Source organism: Phacochoerus africanus, chromosome 5 (assembly GCF_016906955.1).
Source record: "Phacochoerus africanus isolate WHEZ1 chromosome 5, ROS_Pafr_v1, whole genome shotgun sequence".
NCBI classification, from domain to species: Eukaryota; Metazoa; Chordata; class Mammalia; order Artiodactyla; family Suidae; genus Phacochoerus; species Phacochoerus africanus.
The window spans coordinates 10,426,369-10,444,871 of record NC_062548.1 but is presented as its reverse complement, the minus strand read 5'-3'; the positions used below and the strand labels follow the sequence as shown (position 1 = coordinate 10,444,871).

The 18,503-nt window shown below is 52.5% G+C and overlaps 1 protein-coding gene across 11 annotated transcripts in view; it reads right to left on the bottom strand.

Annotated features, from left to right (window-relative positions):
* Positions 1–18,503, bottom strand: part of CUX1 (cut like homeobox 1) — a 352,629-nt gene that overhangs the window by 184,994 nt on the left and 149,132 nt on the right. For all 11 annotated transcript variants that reach the window (XM_047779765.1, XM_047779771.1, XM_047779774.1 and 8 more), the window contains exon 3: positions 2,853–2,900. In XM_047779765.1, coding sequence (XP_047635721.1) covers positions 2,853–2,900 — 48 coding nt within the window. The remainder of the gene's footprint in view (positions 1–2,852; positions 2,901–18,503) is intronic.

The window sequence follows — 18,503 nt, the reverse complement described above, 5'->3', positions numbered from 1 at the left end:
ATCCCTTGGGGCTCAAAGAAGACTTTCCTCGAGGAAGCGGGCCAGGTCAAGAGGGAGGAGGCAGGGGTGTTCCGGGAAGCAGGTCAGCCGTGCCAAGATGGGGAGGCTGGTGAGGATGCCCAGTGCACAAGAGCCTGGCAGATTCAGGACAGGTGCATTCCCAGGGACGGGGGAGGTAGCGAGTGGCATCTAGAAAGGTAAGGAGCCTCTGAATCATGCGGTCCCACAAACCACAAGAAGGGGGGTGCTTGGATTTACACTGAGGACCATGAGAAAACCCTGGAAGGGGAAGCGGCACCCTGGCCAGGCTGGCGTCCCCGTGACGTCATGACACACGACAAAGACGGGGTTTTGCACGAACTCTAAAGCCCTCTGTGAATCTCTCACTGTCTGAAATCTTTATTTTTTTATTTATCTTCCTTTGCGGGCCCTCAAGTAAGGTCAGAATTCATTCCGAGGCAAAGATCACATTTTCACTAACACTGTGCTTTTTCCCAGGGGAGCGCAAGCACCTTGGGATGAACTCCAAGAGTACATGTGCTAAATAAAATTGCAGCAGCAGACACTAATGAAGGGTGTGACTCCTGCACGCTCCATCCCCGGGCCCCTGTGCAGTTCCCTGCTGCTGTGCAAGCTCATTCTTCAGAAATGAGCAGGACTCGGCCCCCTCTACTCAAATCAGCTTATTAGAAAGTACGCAGTATTTAATATAAATATAGCAATTAGCAGAGGCTTGGTAGATACTAGTGGTGCTATAAAAATATTCACTTTTTAAACAGCCTTTTAAAAACAGGCAAACAGGAAGGCTAGATGTCTCACAGGCATTTTTAAATTTAATATAGCCAGAACCAAACCCATCGCCCCACCCAGAATGGGAGAGGATCTACACAACTGGCTTAGATTCTTTAAAAATCAGTAACAATCATGAAGGTAAGAAGCTGGAGAGCGTGTCTGTCAAAAGAGAAAAATCTCCAATCAAACGCAGCTCGAGGCATTTATAAAAGATATTTTAGGAGTTCCCGTCGTGGCGCAGTGGTTAACGAATCCGACTAGGAACCATGAGGCTGCGGGTTCGATCCCTGGCCTTGCTCAGTGGGTTAAGGATCCGGCGTTGCCATGAGCTGTGGTGTAGGTCATAGACTTGGCTCAGATCCTGCGTTGCTGTGGCTGTGGTGTAGGCCGATGGCTACAGCTCCGATTGGACCCCTAGCCTGGGAACCTCCATATGCTGCAAGAGTGGCCCAAGAGGTGGCAAAAGACAAAAAAAAAAAAAGATATTTTAGGGGGAACTGGGAAAATTTGATTTTGGATAGAATATTAGGTCTCATGACGTTTGTATTCTTTTCTTAGGTGTGAGCCTCGGGGTGAGGTACCCTCCTATTTGCAAATTACTTTTACATGTTGAGCAGGGAGCGGGGGGGAGGGAAGCAGAGGTGGCCTAAAGTTAACAGGTGACGAGTCTGGGCAGAGAGTGCCCAGGTGTTCCTTACACCAATCTCCCTACTTTTATGTGGACTGTAAAGAAAAAACAAAAAACAAGCAAACGACAGAAAGGGCATGCTGAGCTTTTTCAGCCAGATGAACACTAAGCCAATGGGTTTCATCAAAGCTGCTGAACAGGCAGAAGAGATTGGATCAGACGTGGGTAGGTGTAAGGTGAGGGCTTGAAAACGAGGGTTTGGAGATCCAATTCTGAGGAAAGACAATCAAGACCTGGGCTCTGGAGGTCCTTCTGTGTCTTATGCAGCCGAGCACAGGGAGGTGGGGGCTTCCTGCAGCAGGAAACTAGCAACAGAGAGGGCGCCCCCACCTGCAGGGCTCTCAAATCTGCAGCATCGCCGGCGGATCACCAGGGGCCACACACGGCCCCTCGCTGCTCTGGAATCACCTCGCTGGCCTCCTCCGCTGTCTCCCGAGCAAATGCCCTGCTGTCACCCGCGTGCAGAAGACTATGCTAAATGGCAGCCCCGACCTCTCGGTCCAGGATTCCAACCTCTCAGCCAGGCCACACATCCGAGAGGGCGCCCGCACCGCCTGCCACCTCGTGTCACTCCCGGACGCGCCACCTCAGTCCCCCGCCTCCTGCCCCCTTCCCGGCCCTCCGTGAGTAGGGAAGCGGCAAGAACACAAAACTCCTAAGATGCCACCCAGGTGGGTTCGTTAGAGGACTTGAGAAAGTCTTACTTCCTCGATACCATCGCTGTCTCCACCATCCCCACTGAGACTCACAACATTTCCGGTTTTCTAAAATTCACCGAGTCGCTACACAGAGGGCTGATGGGAGCTGGCATGCCACGCACCTGGACCGCCCACTCTCTGTGGCTTCACCGCATTCAGGGCACGAGCACAGCTCAGATGACTGGCCACCTGCCTGCCATCCTGCGCAGCCCTTTTCTGGAAGGATCCATTATAAAACACTTGCTTGTACTGAGCTTAAACCTACTCCTCGTGACTGTGCAGGAAGGCACCAGGCTGCCGGAGCACATCCCTTCCGCAGGGGAGGCCTCGCGGGGGCAGCCCCAGACCAGCTCAGGGGACAGGTGAGTCCAGGACGGTTCATGGGCTCCTCGGGGTTGTCGCCTGAACAAGCCCAGTCCCTGGGGGTGGGGGGAATGCACCGCCAGCCGCTTCTCCCCAGTTGCGCTGCCCCCCTCCGACACCCCGAATCCGGTCTCCCCTCCTCGCAGGCTCTGAGTGTGGGACATGTGACTTCGAGGATTGTAAGGTGCACGCCGTCGGGTGGGCGCATCTGGGGAGGCTCCTTCTGGGCCAGCACCCTGCGCCGGGGGCGCTGACTTGACGGGCTGAGCCAGGAAGGGGGCTCGGGACAGAAAATAAACAGAAACGCTTACCTCCCCTTGGAAGCTCTTCAGCAGCGGCGCTACCTGCTTGCGCAAATCCTGGGGCGAGAAGGTGGGTCAGGAACAGCCGTCAAAGAAGAAAAGAGAAGGAAAACATTCGTTAAGGTCTCCGAAAAACAGCCTCGGATTCCGAGCTGAGTATCACTGCGCAACGCAGGGCCAGCGCCCCTCCTGTTCCGCCCCTCACTCATACAGCAGAAGCAGGGGCAACGGGGGTGCCCCCATAGTTTAGATGAGCTTTCTTGAGAATATCATGAGGCTTGATTGCCTCGGAGTCCTGGGTACACACGCCTTGCTTTGAAGGTGCTACCGACTAAAGTTTTTGCTGGTGTCAGTCTCAGATAATTTGCTCAGAAGAAAATGTTGTGGGAGTTCCCGTCGTGCGGGTTCGATCCCTGGCCTCGCTAAGTGGGTTAAGGATCCGGCGTTGCTGTGGCTGTGGTGCAGGCTGGCGGCTACAGCTCCGATTGGACCCCTAGCCTGGGAACCTCCATATGTCGCAAGAGCGGCCCTAGAAAAAGCAAAAAAGACAAAAATAAAATAAATAAAAATTAAAAAATAAAAGAAAATGCTGTGACATAGGTTTGACTTGTTGGTATCTGAAATGGATTCGGGTCACCATCCTGCATTCGAGCCATTAATTTTGAGGGCTATAAATGGGAAATATGTGGATTTTAAATCCGTGCCTGACAGTCACTGGAAATTTTATCCTAAGCCACAGGTATCCCCTTCAGGACATGGGAACGTTTTATTTTATTTTACTTTATTTAAGGTGAAATAATTCAATAATGCACAACACAGGGATTATGGTCAACAATAGTTTATAAATTCCAGTTGCTAAGAGACTAGCTCTTCACTGTTCTCAGCATAAGAAGAACGCTTCTGGAGTTCCCGTTGTGACTCAGCAGTTAACGAATCTGACTAGCATCCATGAGGAGGCAGGTTCCATCCCTGGCCTCGCTCAGTGGGTTAAGGATCCAGGGTTGCCATGAGCTGTGGTGTAGGTTGCAGGCTTGGCTCAGATCTGACATTGCTGTGGCTGTGGTGCAGGCCAGCGGCTATAGTTCCGATTGGACCCCTTGCCTGGGAACCTCCAGAGGCCACCAGTGCGGCCCTAAAAAGACAAAACAACAACAACAACAACAACAACAACAACAACAACAAACCAGACCCCAAAACCAAAAACCAAAAAAGAATGCTTCCGATGTGGCAAATAAAGGTGTTAGATGATGCTACTAGACCAGTAATACCTGATACATAAATGGATCAAGCCAATACGCTGTACACCTTACACAACATGTCCATTCTATCTCAATTTAAAAAAAAAAATAGAAAAAAAAATGAAGTAATTGAGAAAGTACTTCGAATACTCGAAAGGACTAAATGAGGCAACGTCTCCTTTACTGAGACAGGTCCCGCTCAGTAAGTCCGGGCCAAGGCCGGAGCATCTACCTGTTTCGGAAGCTGCGAGGCCGATGTAGTCGTCTAAGTGAAACTGACTCGAAGCGGTGAGGACACGCGAATCAAACCATCACCCGGAACAAAGCAAGGCACCATTTCAGAAAAAGAGCCCCGGGGCCACCGGAGGGCGGGAGAGGCGATGAAGAGCCCTGTTGCAGAGGAGGCGGCACCCAGCTTTGTGGGGGACAAGGGAGGGATGGGGGACACGGCCCCCGCATCTCTATGGAGCCGCAGCCCCAGGCCTGCTCGGCCCCGAGCTGAGCTGTGTGTACACATGGGCTCATCTGGCTTCTGCCCTTTTGGCACCAGCTTGACTATTTTGGGTTCCTTTAGCCAAGCACCCAAATCCAGGGAGCCGCCACTCCACGCTCTGAACCCAGCTAGCCACCCCAGCGGTCTGGCTGCAGTGTTAGGAGGAATGGCCCCAGGTACTCGGTGGGGGCACTGTCCCTTGTCATTTTCCTCTGGACCGGGGCCCATAACCTTTTGGGGTCCTGAAGCCCTTCTAAGATTCTGCGGAAAGCTAGTGCCCTTTCTCTGAGGGAGGAAATTCTGATGTACTGCACTGAGGGCTTCCTAAAACCCATCACAGACCCAAGGGACCACCCCTCATTCCAGCCCCAGATGTCTATACAGTGGCCGCCGGCTGTTTGTATTCAAATGTAACCTAATTTAAAAAACTTGGTTCCTCAGTTGCAGGAGCCACATTTCAAGCACTCAAGAGCCACTCGAGGCTGGACAGACAGCAAGACACAGAAGAAGCGACCTGCCCGACAGGGCTGTACCAGACGCTCCCTGCCAAACGAAACCAACCCACACTGCTTGGAATTGTGACCTCGTCAAGGTATTTGCTCAAGAGGAATTATAATTTCCATTTTAATTATACATTTTCCTATAAATTGCATTCTTTTTTTTTTTTGGCCGCACCCATGGCATGCGGAAATTCCTGGGCCAGGGATTGACTCCGAGCCACGGCACTGACAATGCCAGATCCTCAACCACAAGGCCACCGGGAAACTCCTAGGCTGCATTCTTAGAGGTCACACCGTGATTTCCTTAGAGGTCCCCCTGTTCCTCCACTGGGTCATGTTCTCTATTTTCACACCAAGATCAAGACAGTAAAGAATTACACTCTTCGCCAGTCTCCTCTTAAATAAGCAAAGCTATCTGCGGTGGGCACGCTAACGGCCCCCAAAGACGCCTGTGTCCTAACCCCCAGCGTCTGCGAGCATGCCGGGTTACGTGGTCGAGGGCATTCGGCAGGTGTGATTAGGTCAGGGACACCTCGAGTTGGGGACGCGATCCTGGGTTATCCAGGTGTGCCTGATGTAATCACGAGGGTCCTTACGAGAGGAGCGGGAGGTGGGGGTCGGCGGGGGGTGGGATGGAGGTGGAGCCAGAACGACATGGGGACGCAGGCCAAGGCTCCCAGGCGGCGAGAGGCTGGAAGAGGCGGGGCGGCCACTCCCGGAGCCTCAGAAGGAACAACTCGGCCGACCTCCTGCTTCAGCCCAGTAAGACCTAGTTTGGATTCTGGCCTCCAGCACTGTCAGGTGACAAATTTCTGAGTTTGTTACAGCAGGGGCAGGCATCTAATACACCATCTCCTTTGGCCCCCTGTGCTCTTCGGAAGGTAAGACCCAACAGGGACAGGGAGGCCGAGGGGAACGCAAAGGGTGACGAGTGACAGGGAAGGTCCTGGGTGGAGCCCAGGCGCCTACACTTTCATCGCAAGGAATAAGCCTCACTTCGGGGGAGAAATGCAGCCACTGCAGGTGATGACTCAGGAAGTCTAAACGCAGGGAGCTCACTGTGTCCGGGGAGTGGGTGGCCCGGCCTGGGTTCTCTGCACGGGGCGGGGCGGGGGGGGGGGTGAAGGCAGAAGAGCCCTCGGGACGCCCCTCGCCTCCCCCAGGCAAGGACGAACAGGCAGGACGATCGCCCTGAGCCCCTCAGGGCACACACACAAGATGATGGAGGGAGCGTATCCTCCGTTTCCCCCAAAGGCTGACGTTGATGGAGGCGACGCGCTGATGAGGTGTCGCTGCGCCCCCTGCGTCCTCCCGGACGCGCCCGTGCCGGCCCAGAGCTGTGGGACTCTTCCTCTCAAAAGGCCACAGGCCCCCATTAATCTAATTTAAAAATAAGACGGGAACAGGTCAAGGACGAGAACCTCCACGTGCTACTGGCCTCCCCACTGCTGGTGGGAACCGGGGGGCCTGGCTTTCCAGGGAGCCGTGTGTGGGAGCCCTTGGGGGGTGGCCGAGGGCCCGCCTGCCTCTATGCATCAGCTGGCAGCATCTGATGGCCCCTGGGCTCTTGAGAGGGGACCCTAAGACCGCCAACAGGCCTGGCCTGGATTGTGCAGAACCGGAAGCAGCCAGGCCCCAGATCACGTGAGGGATGACGTCTTGTCAGCGCTAACTCTAGTCTCTGCAGGCGGCTGTGGTCACAGTTAGGCGGGCATCCTCTTTCGTCCAGATTGGGGCTGCTGGAGGGCAGGGGATGGGTTTTGGTCCCTGTCCCCACCCCCACCCCCAATCTCCAGCATCCAGTGCAGGCCTGAGTGATATTTTACCAAGGAAACCCAGGCACGAGGAGCCTTAAAACTCCAGAAGGTTGGACCATGGAAGCGGGTTACATGCCATGCCAGGGCCTTTGTCCCCCGAGGGGCCCCAGTGCAAACTGCTCCCCCCACCCCATGGCACAAGGCACCCTCTGCGGCCCACGGACCGATCAGTAGAGAGACCAGGGCCTGGCACACGGAGGGGAAAGTTGGAGCACGTGAAATGATGCTGAGTGAATAACTTAAAGAGCAAACCATCTCTCAGAGAGCGTTAGAACCGGGCGAGTGGGAGACGGAGCAGCCTGGAAGTGAGCCCTCGAGGCTGGGCTCCCTCCCCCAGGGCAGTGCCGCTGCCAACACAGATGGAGCCCTGGTCACCTGTGTGGCTTAACATGTCTCAACACACAAAAAACAACAGAGGAAATCCATTTTAGTTTTGCTTAACCCAGTATAATCACAAACATTACCATCCCCTGTGTAATCGATATAAAAATTATGAACAAGACAGTTTGCCTTCTTTTCTGGGCTTGAGTCTTTGAAGACGGAGGTGCGTTCCCCCACATCTCAGTTTGGGCTGCCTGCCTGGCAGGTGGCTCCTCGTGGCCTTGTGTGGCCCATAAAAAAGAAGGTCAGCCTCACAACCATAGTAAATAAAGTCAACTCGTCTCCGCATATTCAGCCAGCGCAGCATATTCCAAAAATCCTGTCCCGGGGTGTATTCACATCTCAAGACAGACCCACTAAAATAACCCGTGAGATGGGTGTTTGGACTCCAGTACGCACATCTATTTGCAGAAAGCTCCAGAGAAAAAAAGGCCCTAAATAGTCACACCCAGACAGACACACGCAAACTGCTGTACTTTGAGTCACCAGTGGAAAAAAATCACCCATCCGGCCGGTTTTATTTTGGGCAGTCTGAGAAATTCCCTATCCAGGGCTGCTACCTCCAAATACTACCTGGTTTGGTACCCAATTAAGGACACGGGGCCCAGGCCGCTGACCTGCCGGCCGCTCCATCAGTGCTCAGCGAGGACGTGACATGATTCATTGTCCTTTGAGCACAGAGCGCCCTTTGCTGTCTGGACAGCACCACAAACTGCGGGGGCTGCCACCCCCGACACGGCCACGCGCCCTTCTCCGCAACGGCCAACTCAAGTCCAGGCCGACCAGAAAGAACCCTTCTGGCGCGAATGACCATCAGGGCATCGACTCGGGGTCAAAAACCTTAAATTTTACGGTGACAGCAGTTCATTCAGTGGCAGGCTTTTCAGGGCTGTTTCAGATTTTCTTCAATCCTGTCTCATGCATTGAGCAAAAAAGCAGCAAACACCTCATCACATAGCAAGCGACGCCCTTGAGATTATTCCTCTCGGATGTCTGTGGGCAAAGCCAGAGAAACGGCAGTTCAACCTTCCCTCCCTCGGGCACAGAGCGGATAATAAGCAATGTTTATCGAGAGCTGCTTCTCTGTGAAAAGGATTTTCACTATTCTCCACACCGCCGATTCACGATTCATCCAAGAGAAGATCAGAAATCGGAACAACAAAACGCCGTTGAGGAATTTTCTATCTAAGGACTCTTGCCGGAGAAACCATTCTGATTTAGCAGCAAAACAGAAATAAAATGACACAAGCACTATGCAGCAGTCAGTTGCACCTGTGAGGTGCCAGCCAGAGACGTAAGACACGTAGTTTCTGAACCCAGAGGGTGTGAATCTTTGACTTTCTGCCCATTTTGAGGGCTTGGGTGGTCTCTGGAAGGCTCGTTCCCTCTTTGAGGCCTGGCACAACCAGTACCCATGCCACTTCTCCGGCCCGTACCGAAACACGATGCCAGGGCTGGCATCACAGAATCTCACATCGTGGACTCGGAGCTGGTGGCCACCCAGGTCCGCCTCTGTGTCTTGGAAAGAATGGTGCCCAGGACACAGCTGTTTAGGTTTGAAAGGACAAGCAGATGAAGAGGAACAGCCAGCCCTCACATGGAAACAAGAGGAGGCCAAGAATTAGAAATGCATCTTCCAAGTCATAAAGTGACCTTGACTTCCAGAAGATTTTATTTTATTTTGGTTCTCCTCTGGCACGCACAAGTTCCCAGGCCAAGGATCAGACCTGAGCCACAGCAGTGACAGCGCCAGATCCTTAATCTGCCGAGATACCAGGGAACTCCTCCGGAAGATTTTAAAATCCAGAGTCCATGGGCTGTTTTACTAAATTTCCCCATGCCCTTTCCCCTTTTGCACCGCTGTAATTCAGTCTCTCTGGAATGACTCTGCCTACATGGAAGACCCCTCAGGGGCGCCCCTACCTCCATGGCACAGACCAGGAGTGGGGCCCTGTCTTCTTTGGTGACGACACCATCTCTCCAAGAGCACGGGGCAGGGTGGGGGGCACCTCCAAAGGCTCTCCTCTGTGGCTCCCACAGGGCCGCCAGCACCCTTGTCCTGGTGTGGGCACAGCAGCTTCATCCCTGGGGCTTCTGTTTCAGAACCATCTCAGCCCAGGGTAACTCAGCCTTTCCTGCTCCCCTGGTCTTAGCTCACACTTCCTTCACTGCATGCAGGTGGGAAAGGAGTATGACAGGGGCCAGGCAAAAAGATAAGACTGGCCGGCATTTAAAACCCTAGGAAATGTTTATGCATGAGGAGCCTACATGCTACTCCCTCACCTGGAACTGGAAATATCTTCGAATGGAAATAAGACTCCCTTGAGTTCCCGTCGTGGCTCAGAAGTTAATGCACCCGACTAATACCCCTGAGGATGGGGGTACGATCCCTGTACTCGCTCAGTGGGTTAAGGATCTGGCGTTGCCATGAGCTGTGGTGTAGGTCACAGATGCGGCTCGGATCCTGCGCTGCTGTGGCTGTGAGAGTAGGCCAACAGCTGCAGCTCCGATTAGACCCCTAGCCTGGGAACCTCCATACGCTGTGGGTGTGGCCCTAACAACAACAACAACAAAATCAGAAATAAGGGTCCCTAATCCCTCCTCGTTGCTCAGGCCTCAAAGCGAGGCAATTCTGACTTGAAAATGTTTTAGGTGTTGAGTCAAAGAAAATCACTCTATCACCAAGCATATTTCACGGGTGAGATGTACGGAGCTTTCTGCCACACCAAGAAAAGAATGCTGCTTATCAAACCGAGATGTCACTGATTTTAACCCTCGCTCTGATTCTGAAGGCGGTAAAACATGTAAGTAAGTGTGTGTATCGTCACTGAGAAAATGTGGCCACGAAAGGAACTACAGTGAAGACAGGCCCCGAGTTGTTTTTATTTTTAAACGATGTGGCCTATATTTCAGGTGGTGCAGCTCTGGTGCTTTCTTTTAAAGGGCCCTTGTTTTTAGAGACAGACTAAAATATTTATGGATGAATACGATTTGTGTTTCAAAATAATTCACAGGGGAGGGGTAATGGGTGAGCGCCGATGGGCTGAGGGCGGTGGCGGCGGCGGGTGGGACAGGGGCTCGCCGTGTGCCCCACCTCGTCTTACGTGTGCCCCACCTCGTCTCACGCGTCTTTGAAACACAAACTGGTTGCAAAAGGGACTTTGAAGGGCATTTGGGAGACCGTGGGTAGCGAGCTCAGGACCCCTCGAGACAAGAATCCAGTAACCCGGCGACAGGCTACACCGGCTGGAAGGAAGCCCAGGTGCATCACAGCGTCACACTCCAGCCCCACGCCCCACGCGAGGGGACGCGAGACAAGAGACACGGACGGGCTCTGACTCTTGCTACCGAAAGGCAGGGAGGGGCTATTTCTTGGAGAGCAACATTTCTGCATGTAGCCAGGACAGAAAGAGAGGTGAAGGGGGGGCACTAGGGGAAACGGGGTGGGCTCCCGAAACCTGAGTTGAATTTCCATCTACGTGGCCACCCTTTTGCTAATATGCAAGTGATTGAAGGAGCGCTGCGGCGTCCCGGTCCCGGTCCCGGTCCAACCCACAGGGTGGAAGGAGGAACGAGTGATATAAACCTTGACCTCTCCCCCCACACGAGGCAGACGGTGGGCTTCTCCCCTCCACATTTTTCCTTGGATTATAAAAACAAAGCCTTGCCTGTTCTTAGGGCTGCTATATTCCTCTGTCAGGGTGCTGTGTCTCTCACAAGCATCCCAGATTCATTAACTCACTCTTTGTCAGCGTGCTGTGTCTCTCACTCATTCTAGATGAATAACCTCATTAAAAACAGAAAAGACACATAAACTGTTTTCAGAACACTGTACTTCACTCTGAGACACCTGAAGCCCCCAGCTGACTTCCGTGTAGAGCAGGCAACGCGGAGGGACTGTCTCTCTTAAATTACAGCCCCGCCACTACCTAACTGTCCCCTCGTCGAGGCGAGCTGGGAAGCTATGGATCGGCGGGTCCAACCTCCCACCCAAGGCTGGAGACCTGCAGCGTCCTGGCCACACGGCTTGCCCTCCCCGGGCCACCCTGTCCCCTCTGCGAGGGTCCCGGGGGCAGGACGGTGCCTCGTTGTGGAATCAGGAGTTTTCAGAGGCCGGCTCCAGGCGCTGCCCACCCAAGCCGCCATCCAGAGGGGCTGTCTGAGCACAAATAATGTTATGACTAGTAGCAGGCTGTCGGTACATACTTCACGTGAGAAAAAGACTGGAAAACGGGAAGAGTCAAAAAAAGAAAGAGATGAGCTTCGAGGTGACTACACCTTCTCGACTTGCTGCCTAAGGGGAGACCAGAGACTTGGTCCCCCCACTCCCCCGCCCCCGCGTCGGCCAGGGGACCGAGAAGGGCCTGGTGACAGGGCTCAGCGCCCCCTCCGCCCTGCAGGTATCCGACGGCCCCGCTCATCGCCTCCCGGCACCTGCCTCTGGGCCCCGAGTCTTGTCGTTGGACGAAATGCCACTCTTGCCGGGGCTTTGTTTCAAGCCTCAGCAGAGCCCTCCTGCCCAGGGCCCTGGCTCCACGGTCTCGCGTCCCTACCCCGTCTGGGATAGAAGACGCTGCTTGAAGTCTCCGCCAGTGTCTCTAACGCCACCTGCTCCCGGGACGTGCACTGTGCGAGGAGCCGCCTAAAAAGCCCTCAGCCTTGTTAGAACGGGATTCTCATCACGACCAGGGGCAGCACCCACGGCAGCTCCCAGCTCCCTGGGCTACCCCAGAATAAAGGGTTCCAAAGGCCTTTAAAAATATCAAATACGCAGATTCCAGAGGCTACATACGCACGTGACGCGGATGCCAGATGGCGCAATGTGAAAGGAATCATTTTTTTTAAAATCAAGAAATGTCTACGTATATACTAAAAGAAAAAAATGCAAACAGGTTTGATTTCAGAAAGGGGTCCACCATTTACGAATACGTTAAAACCGAGTAAATACAGCATTAAATTAGATAAAAGCAACGCGGTTCGGCAAAACTGTGGCGACTTAGCTAAAAAGTAATAATAGCAAATTGGAAATTTTTTTCAACCAGGGTATTTGCTCAAACTGAACCAAGAAAATGACCCCCTCTCTCCAACATCAAGCCAAAATATGGGAGAGATATTGCCCAACTGCACCTGCTATTGGATCTTTATTCTGATGTTCTTGGGATTCTAAAATATCCTGATGATGCCTGAAATATCACTACTAATAAAGAAAAAGCTACCAATAAATCAGCTCCAAGTTTAGTCTTATTGACTGTAACCTAACAACCTGCTTTCTTATCGTGAAGCTACCTCCTCTAAAAATAACCTCTTAGCCTATTTGTCATGTGTATTTTCTACAAGGTCCTGACAGAACCGATGAGAGAATCATAATTATCTATACAAGAAAGACAGACTGTTCTTGGTACTCGTTTCCCTGGCTGTCCCTTCAGAGAGCTGGAATTCTCCCTTTAACAGGCACGTAAGGGTGCAGACCAGGTGTGCTTTTTTTTTTTGCTTTTTAGGGCTGCACTGCGGCATATGGAGGTTTCCAGGTTAGGGGTCGAATCGGAGCTGGAGCTGCCGGCCTACACCACAGCCATAGCGATGCAGGATCCGAGCTGTGTCTGTGACCTACACCACAGCTCATGGCAACCCTGGATCCTTACCCCACTGAGCGAGGCCAGGGATTGAACCCGCGTCCACAGGGACACTAGTCAGATTCGTTAAACGCTGAGCCAGCACGGGAACTCCCAGGTGTGGTTTTTAAAGTAAAACAACATATACTGTAAGATGCACAGAGCGCAGAATTCACATTCGAATGCACTGCAGTGAGAAGTGACGTTTCTCTTTGTTCCAGGCTCCTGAAGCCTTCGCCTCCCGTCTCGTCATCTGCGGAGGAATCAGGCAGCTATGAACGTGGTTCCCTCCTTCTGGTTCCTTCTATAGCTCAACACACACTCCTTCCGGTCTTTGTGATAGACAAGGAGTAATTTCAGATGGCATTTAAACTCAAGTGTTAAATAAAAAATATCTTTCTATACAACAGCAGACAGTATGGCCTGGCAATTTCTCAAAGATTTTAGTTCACAGATTTGAGAAAATTCCATTAGCTTTAATTATTTATCAGCAGTCAATTTAGATTACTGTTCTTGACCTATTTTTACAGTGTATGGGGCCACCCAGCAATGAAATAAATGAATAGTCCTTTTCTACAGTGGTTGACTTTTCTGAAATAATAGAAATCTAGTTTAAAGAAGGAATGAAACCCCAAACATGTAATTACCACAATATATAACCTGCCACGCTGCCTTTGTAGCTGGATAAAATGCACATCTTTGTGAGTTTTTTGGTTATTAAATAAGATTATCTTGAAAGGGATAAATTCACTCATGCTATAATTTCTTCCCATTTAAATTTCTTTGCTCCATTTAAAACATGTTCTGTATCTTGGCAGAAAGGCTCTAATTCTGATGGATGTGCCTTCAGCACTGCGCCTAATAAAACTGCGTAATGAGGAGGCCTGGCTCTGTGGAGCTGGAGTGAAGGGGAGCTCATGCAGGGCTCGAGGGGGGGACCCTGGTGGCGAGTGGAGAGGGCCAGCTGAGGGCACTGGAAGCAGGTGACGGAGACCCAAGGAGCCGGGCGGAGGAAAGGACCCCTGAGCCCCCGGGGGTGACAGCAACTGGTGGTTTTCTTTAGGGAGACTCCTCTGATGATGAAAAGTGGCAGGTTTATCAGATGGGTGATGCCTGAACCTGGCCCTAAGGTGGTGAAGACTGAGGATGCGGCCCAGGACTCAGATTCGAGATGCATGGAGGCCCTGGGCTGAAAGAGGAACAGGAGGCAGTTCAGGGGTACGGGAAAGCCCAAGCGCCCCCAGGAGTGCAGTCTGGGGCTCCCGGCTCCCGCAGACCCTTCCAGGGGCCCACGAGGTCAAAACTATTTCGGTTGTCTTCCTTTGCCACACTCATTTCCACAGAGACCAACAGCGCAGGTGTCCAGACGTGGTGTGACGGGATGATGTCATCGCTCTGACGCGATGACGTCATCGCTCTGACGCAGCGGCACGTGCGCTCGTGAGCTCTTGGGCTTTCAACACGGCTCAGTTTTCATCTCGAACACGGTCGCTATGCATAGATACACAGACAGACACTCTCTGGATTCTGGATTCCTCGTTTTTAAGAGACCGAAATGTTTGAGAGGTGGCAGCTTTTAAGGTTTTAGTCTCAGAGCGGAGACCTGCAGGGAACGAGCCAGTCATGACGCCTGCCCTTCTGGGGTTTACCTCCTCGTGCGGATGATGAACCGAGTCTAGACAGATGCCCTGTAGGCTGTTGGGGGGCAGGGCACACCCCAATCCCCGCCTGGGGCCACTGATGGTGCCCGGCACAGAAGAGACACTTGTGAAGGCTTGTGGGCTGAGGGATGAAGAGCAGAGGCTCCTCCCAGACTCCCCACCCAGCTGACCCTTCCCGGGAGCTGCTGCGAAGGGGACCCATGTGCTCCGCGGGCCGGCACCGAGGTGCCTGTCTACCCTGGGACTCTCTGCAAGGAACTGGGAAGCGTGACTCCTACTTCACTGCAACCCTCCCACCCCACCCCCACCCTCACCCCCGGTGCAACTGACTCCAGACCCCCGGCCCGGCCAACATTTAGACAGATGAGCTATTTTGGATTAGCACGCAGATTTAAGCCTTCAGTTTAGAGCTTCTACTTCTAGGAGTTTATCCCTCAGGAAGATGAGAGATGGAGGCTGGGATCTATGCACAAGAATGCCTCGCAATGTGCTCGGGAGAGAGAAAATCCCAAAATAATGGAGATGCCCTGGGTAGGGGTTACTCATGAAACAAACTTGAGAAAGTGAGAGAGTGGCACAAAAGGTAGTCAGTAAAATTATTTTTCAAAGGACAGCTCATACCATGGGATAATGCGCTCGACTGCCAGCTGCTCAGCAAATGTGTGCTGAGTAGCTCTTATTGCCCCCCCAGGCAGTGTTACAGGGGGTTCCTTCAATTCTGAGCAAAACCAGTGGGTCCCTGTGCCTCGTGGGGCACCTGCACAGCAGGGGGCGGGACATGACTCACTCGCCACCCAGAGGAGCCGCTCCTCGTGGTCAGTGCCGTGGAGGAGCATGTGGCGCTGGGGCAGCAAGGACTTCGCCCAGGACAGAGGGAGGGGGCGCCTCAGCCCAGATCTGGAGGGTGGTCAGGAGTTAAAGGGGGAGGTGGAGGGGAAAGAAGCCGCAAACTATAAAATGGGTTTTCAGTATCACCCCCACGTTGTAAAAATGAATAAACGCACCTCTCTGTGTTTGGAAAAGGATGGCGAGCATGACGCCGGCGTGAGATGGTAGACGCGTGGGATTAGGGCTTATTTTTCATTTCTTTAGCTTGAAATACACTGTATCCCTTTAACCTCAAAAACGCTCTTTTGAAAATTCGGGATGGGGGTTCAAGTGATAGTTCCAGAAAGTAGGATGACTTTAAGATTTACAGAGAGGTTGGGTCACTGCCCCAATACCGGCCCCCACCGCCCCCTAATGGCAGAATCCCCAGACACGGGGTCCACATGGCCAAACAGCCAGGCAGTACTTCAGCCTGTGCACAGCCCCCAGAGAAAATCAATGCTGTACCTGCGAATGCCGAGCTAAGCTAGACATAGTTCTCCAAAGGAGCATTATTTTATAAGTACGATGAGTATTAGCAGGAAACCTTTGGGTCTGTCCTATGTTTTAAGCATCTTTTTCATTTTCATAAAATTCTATGGTTGCGGAGAACCGTGCCACAAACAGTATGTACAGCACAGCCTTTGTTGTTTTAAAATATGCAATATTTATGAACGAAAAAAGATGAGAAATATCGCAAGCAACATACCGACAACTTTTTTTTTGGCTGCGCCTGTGGCGTATGGAAGTTCCTGGGTCAGAGATCGAACCCACATCACAGTAGCGACCTGAGCTGCTGCAGTGACAACACCGGATCCTTAACCTGCTGCGCCACGAGGGAACTCCATCACATGCTAACATTTCTGCTTTGGATTTCCGGTGAATTATTACTATCTTCTTTATGCTACATGCAAATTTCTATAGTGAACATTCCTACTTTCGGGAATCAGAGGATGACGTCTCAGGGACGGCCCCCACACAGACCCCAGACCCAGCAGGCAAATCATCAAACAAGGGACCGATCACCAAAGAGACAGAGAAGATTTGCAGCCCGGTCTCAAACCCACTCTTTCCAGGGCTGATCAATTGTCTTTGTTCCCCCGCCCGGGGGCCTCCCTTCAAGTTTATTCCTCATTTGCGTGCCACGAGCGCACCTAAAATGAAGCAGCATGCAAAAGATATGCCTTTGTCTTGGCTTAATAATCACTACGTACTGTTTATTAATACTCACTCGCGTCACAGAGCTGCTCCGTGGAATAATTAATAATAAACGATGGGAAAATCTACTGGTAGAGGCAGAGCCCAATGCTGATGGTCTCTCGGACACTCACACACACAGACGGATGGGGAGGCAGGATTCTTCATGCTCAGGGTCCCCCTCTTTAGCAGCAGCAGGAGGTTCCTGGGGGCCTCCGGGCAACCGGACGGTCCCGCAGGCAAGGGATCTTCTAATTTTTACATGCGTTCTCTTTTTTGGAAAACACTACCGAGCCGTGGGCACATGAAATGCAGGCCATGATTCCTTAATTTCTAAATGGAAGTATTTATATCGTGTGGCTGAAAACCAAGTGTAAGAAACAGGTGACTCAGTGGCAAGTGGGAATTTAAACCTTTGGAAGCAGGCTTTCTGTTTCAAGATGCTCAGAGGCTTCCCAAGGACTTATCCCAACCTAGCAATTGAGGAGAAACAAGAGCTTCCAGAGGCTCCCTGGGGGCTTCCTGGCCCTTGTCCACTTGGGCATCCAGGATGGCAGCGCAGCCCACTCTAGGGAGGGGCCCGATTTTACTCCAGCAAAGAAAGTCCCCTTGAGGGCACCAAGGAAGCACTTCCTCAGTTTCTTTTCTTTCCTTCTCTTTGGCTGCACCCATGGCATACGCATGTTCCCGGGCCAGGGACCAAACCCGCGCCACAGCAGCAATCTGGGCCACTGCAGGGACAATGCCAGATCCTTAACCTGCTGCATTGCCAGGGAACTCCAGCACCGCCTTAGTTTTTACCCAGGCTTATCCAGCAGGGCCTCAGAGACCCAGAGGCTATGATGCGTGGCGAGGGCAGGGAGAAAAGGCGACGTAGCCATCGCAGGATTAGGCTGTGGCCTGAGGCCCAAAGACGATTTCAGGCCTGGCCTCCCCTCTGGGAGCCTGCCCACCTCCAGGACCATCTCTAAAAAGACATCTTCTCGGCACTGATTTACTCTAACTTTGCAGCTCCTAAGCATGCGTGTCATTTCAAAATTCGCACATTTCGCAGGAAATCCTGGGTGGGAAAGGGTGGCTGTGTTGTGGGAGTGAAGAGCAAATGCGTGTCCCTCACGCTGGCTCTCTGGGGTGCGCAATGCCACTTCTTGGGGCGCGGGGAGCAGCAAGCCTCCGCCAAATCGAGGGACTTCGGTCCCGGCCGGGTCTGATGCCCAGAGCCGTGCGGTGAGCCGGAGGGCAGGAACCAGGCCCAGCTGGGAAGCCGCGCAGATTTGCAATCCTGCTCCTGGAAACGCAGCCACGCGTCACAGCTCCCTCCGTGACAGATGACAGCAAGAAGAGCGTGGACACGAGCAGTTCAGCTGAAAGAGCCCGGACCCTCCGTTTCTGGCACCGGGGGGAGAGGGACTGGCTGCTACGCGAACCTGGGCCTGCAGAAGATCGCTAAGCTCGGAGAATGACTCTGCTTTGGTAAACGGCTTTCCAGTGCTTCTGGAATTCCTCTAGCACTCTTCCGCAGGCCAGTTACCAAATACCAACTTTTACACAGCCCTGGAATTTTCTTTGGAATACCCAGCATGGCTCTTTGTCGTGAAACAATTCAGGGAAGAGATTCAGTTTAACGAATTCTATATCTCTTGGCTGGAGCTGTTGGTCCCGCCGCTGAATCACTGGGAAGTCCATAGATGCCAAGTGCATCTGCTCGGACTTCTTTTATTACCATATATGGCGAATATACATCTGTTTCTCTCCTGTCATCCTGAGTCGAGCTTTGCCCGTTTTCTTACCTTATTATTGTTCTTAAACATTTCTCTGGACCTACAGCTTAGCCACCCAAGACAGTTCTGCCAAAGGCGGGAGGGACTGACACGCGTAACCCAGGGCTGGGCTG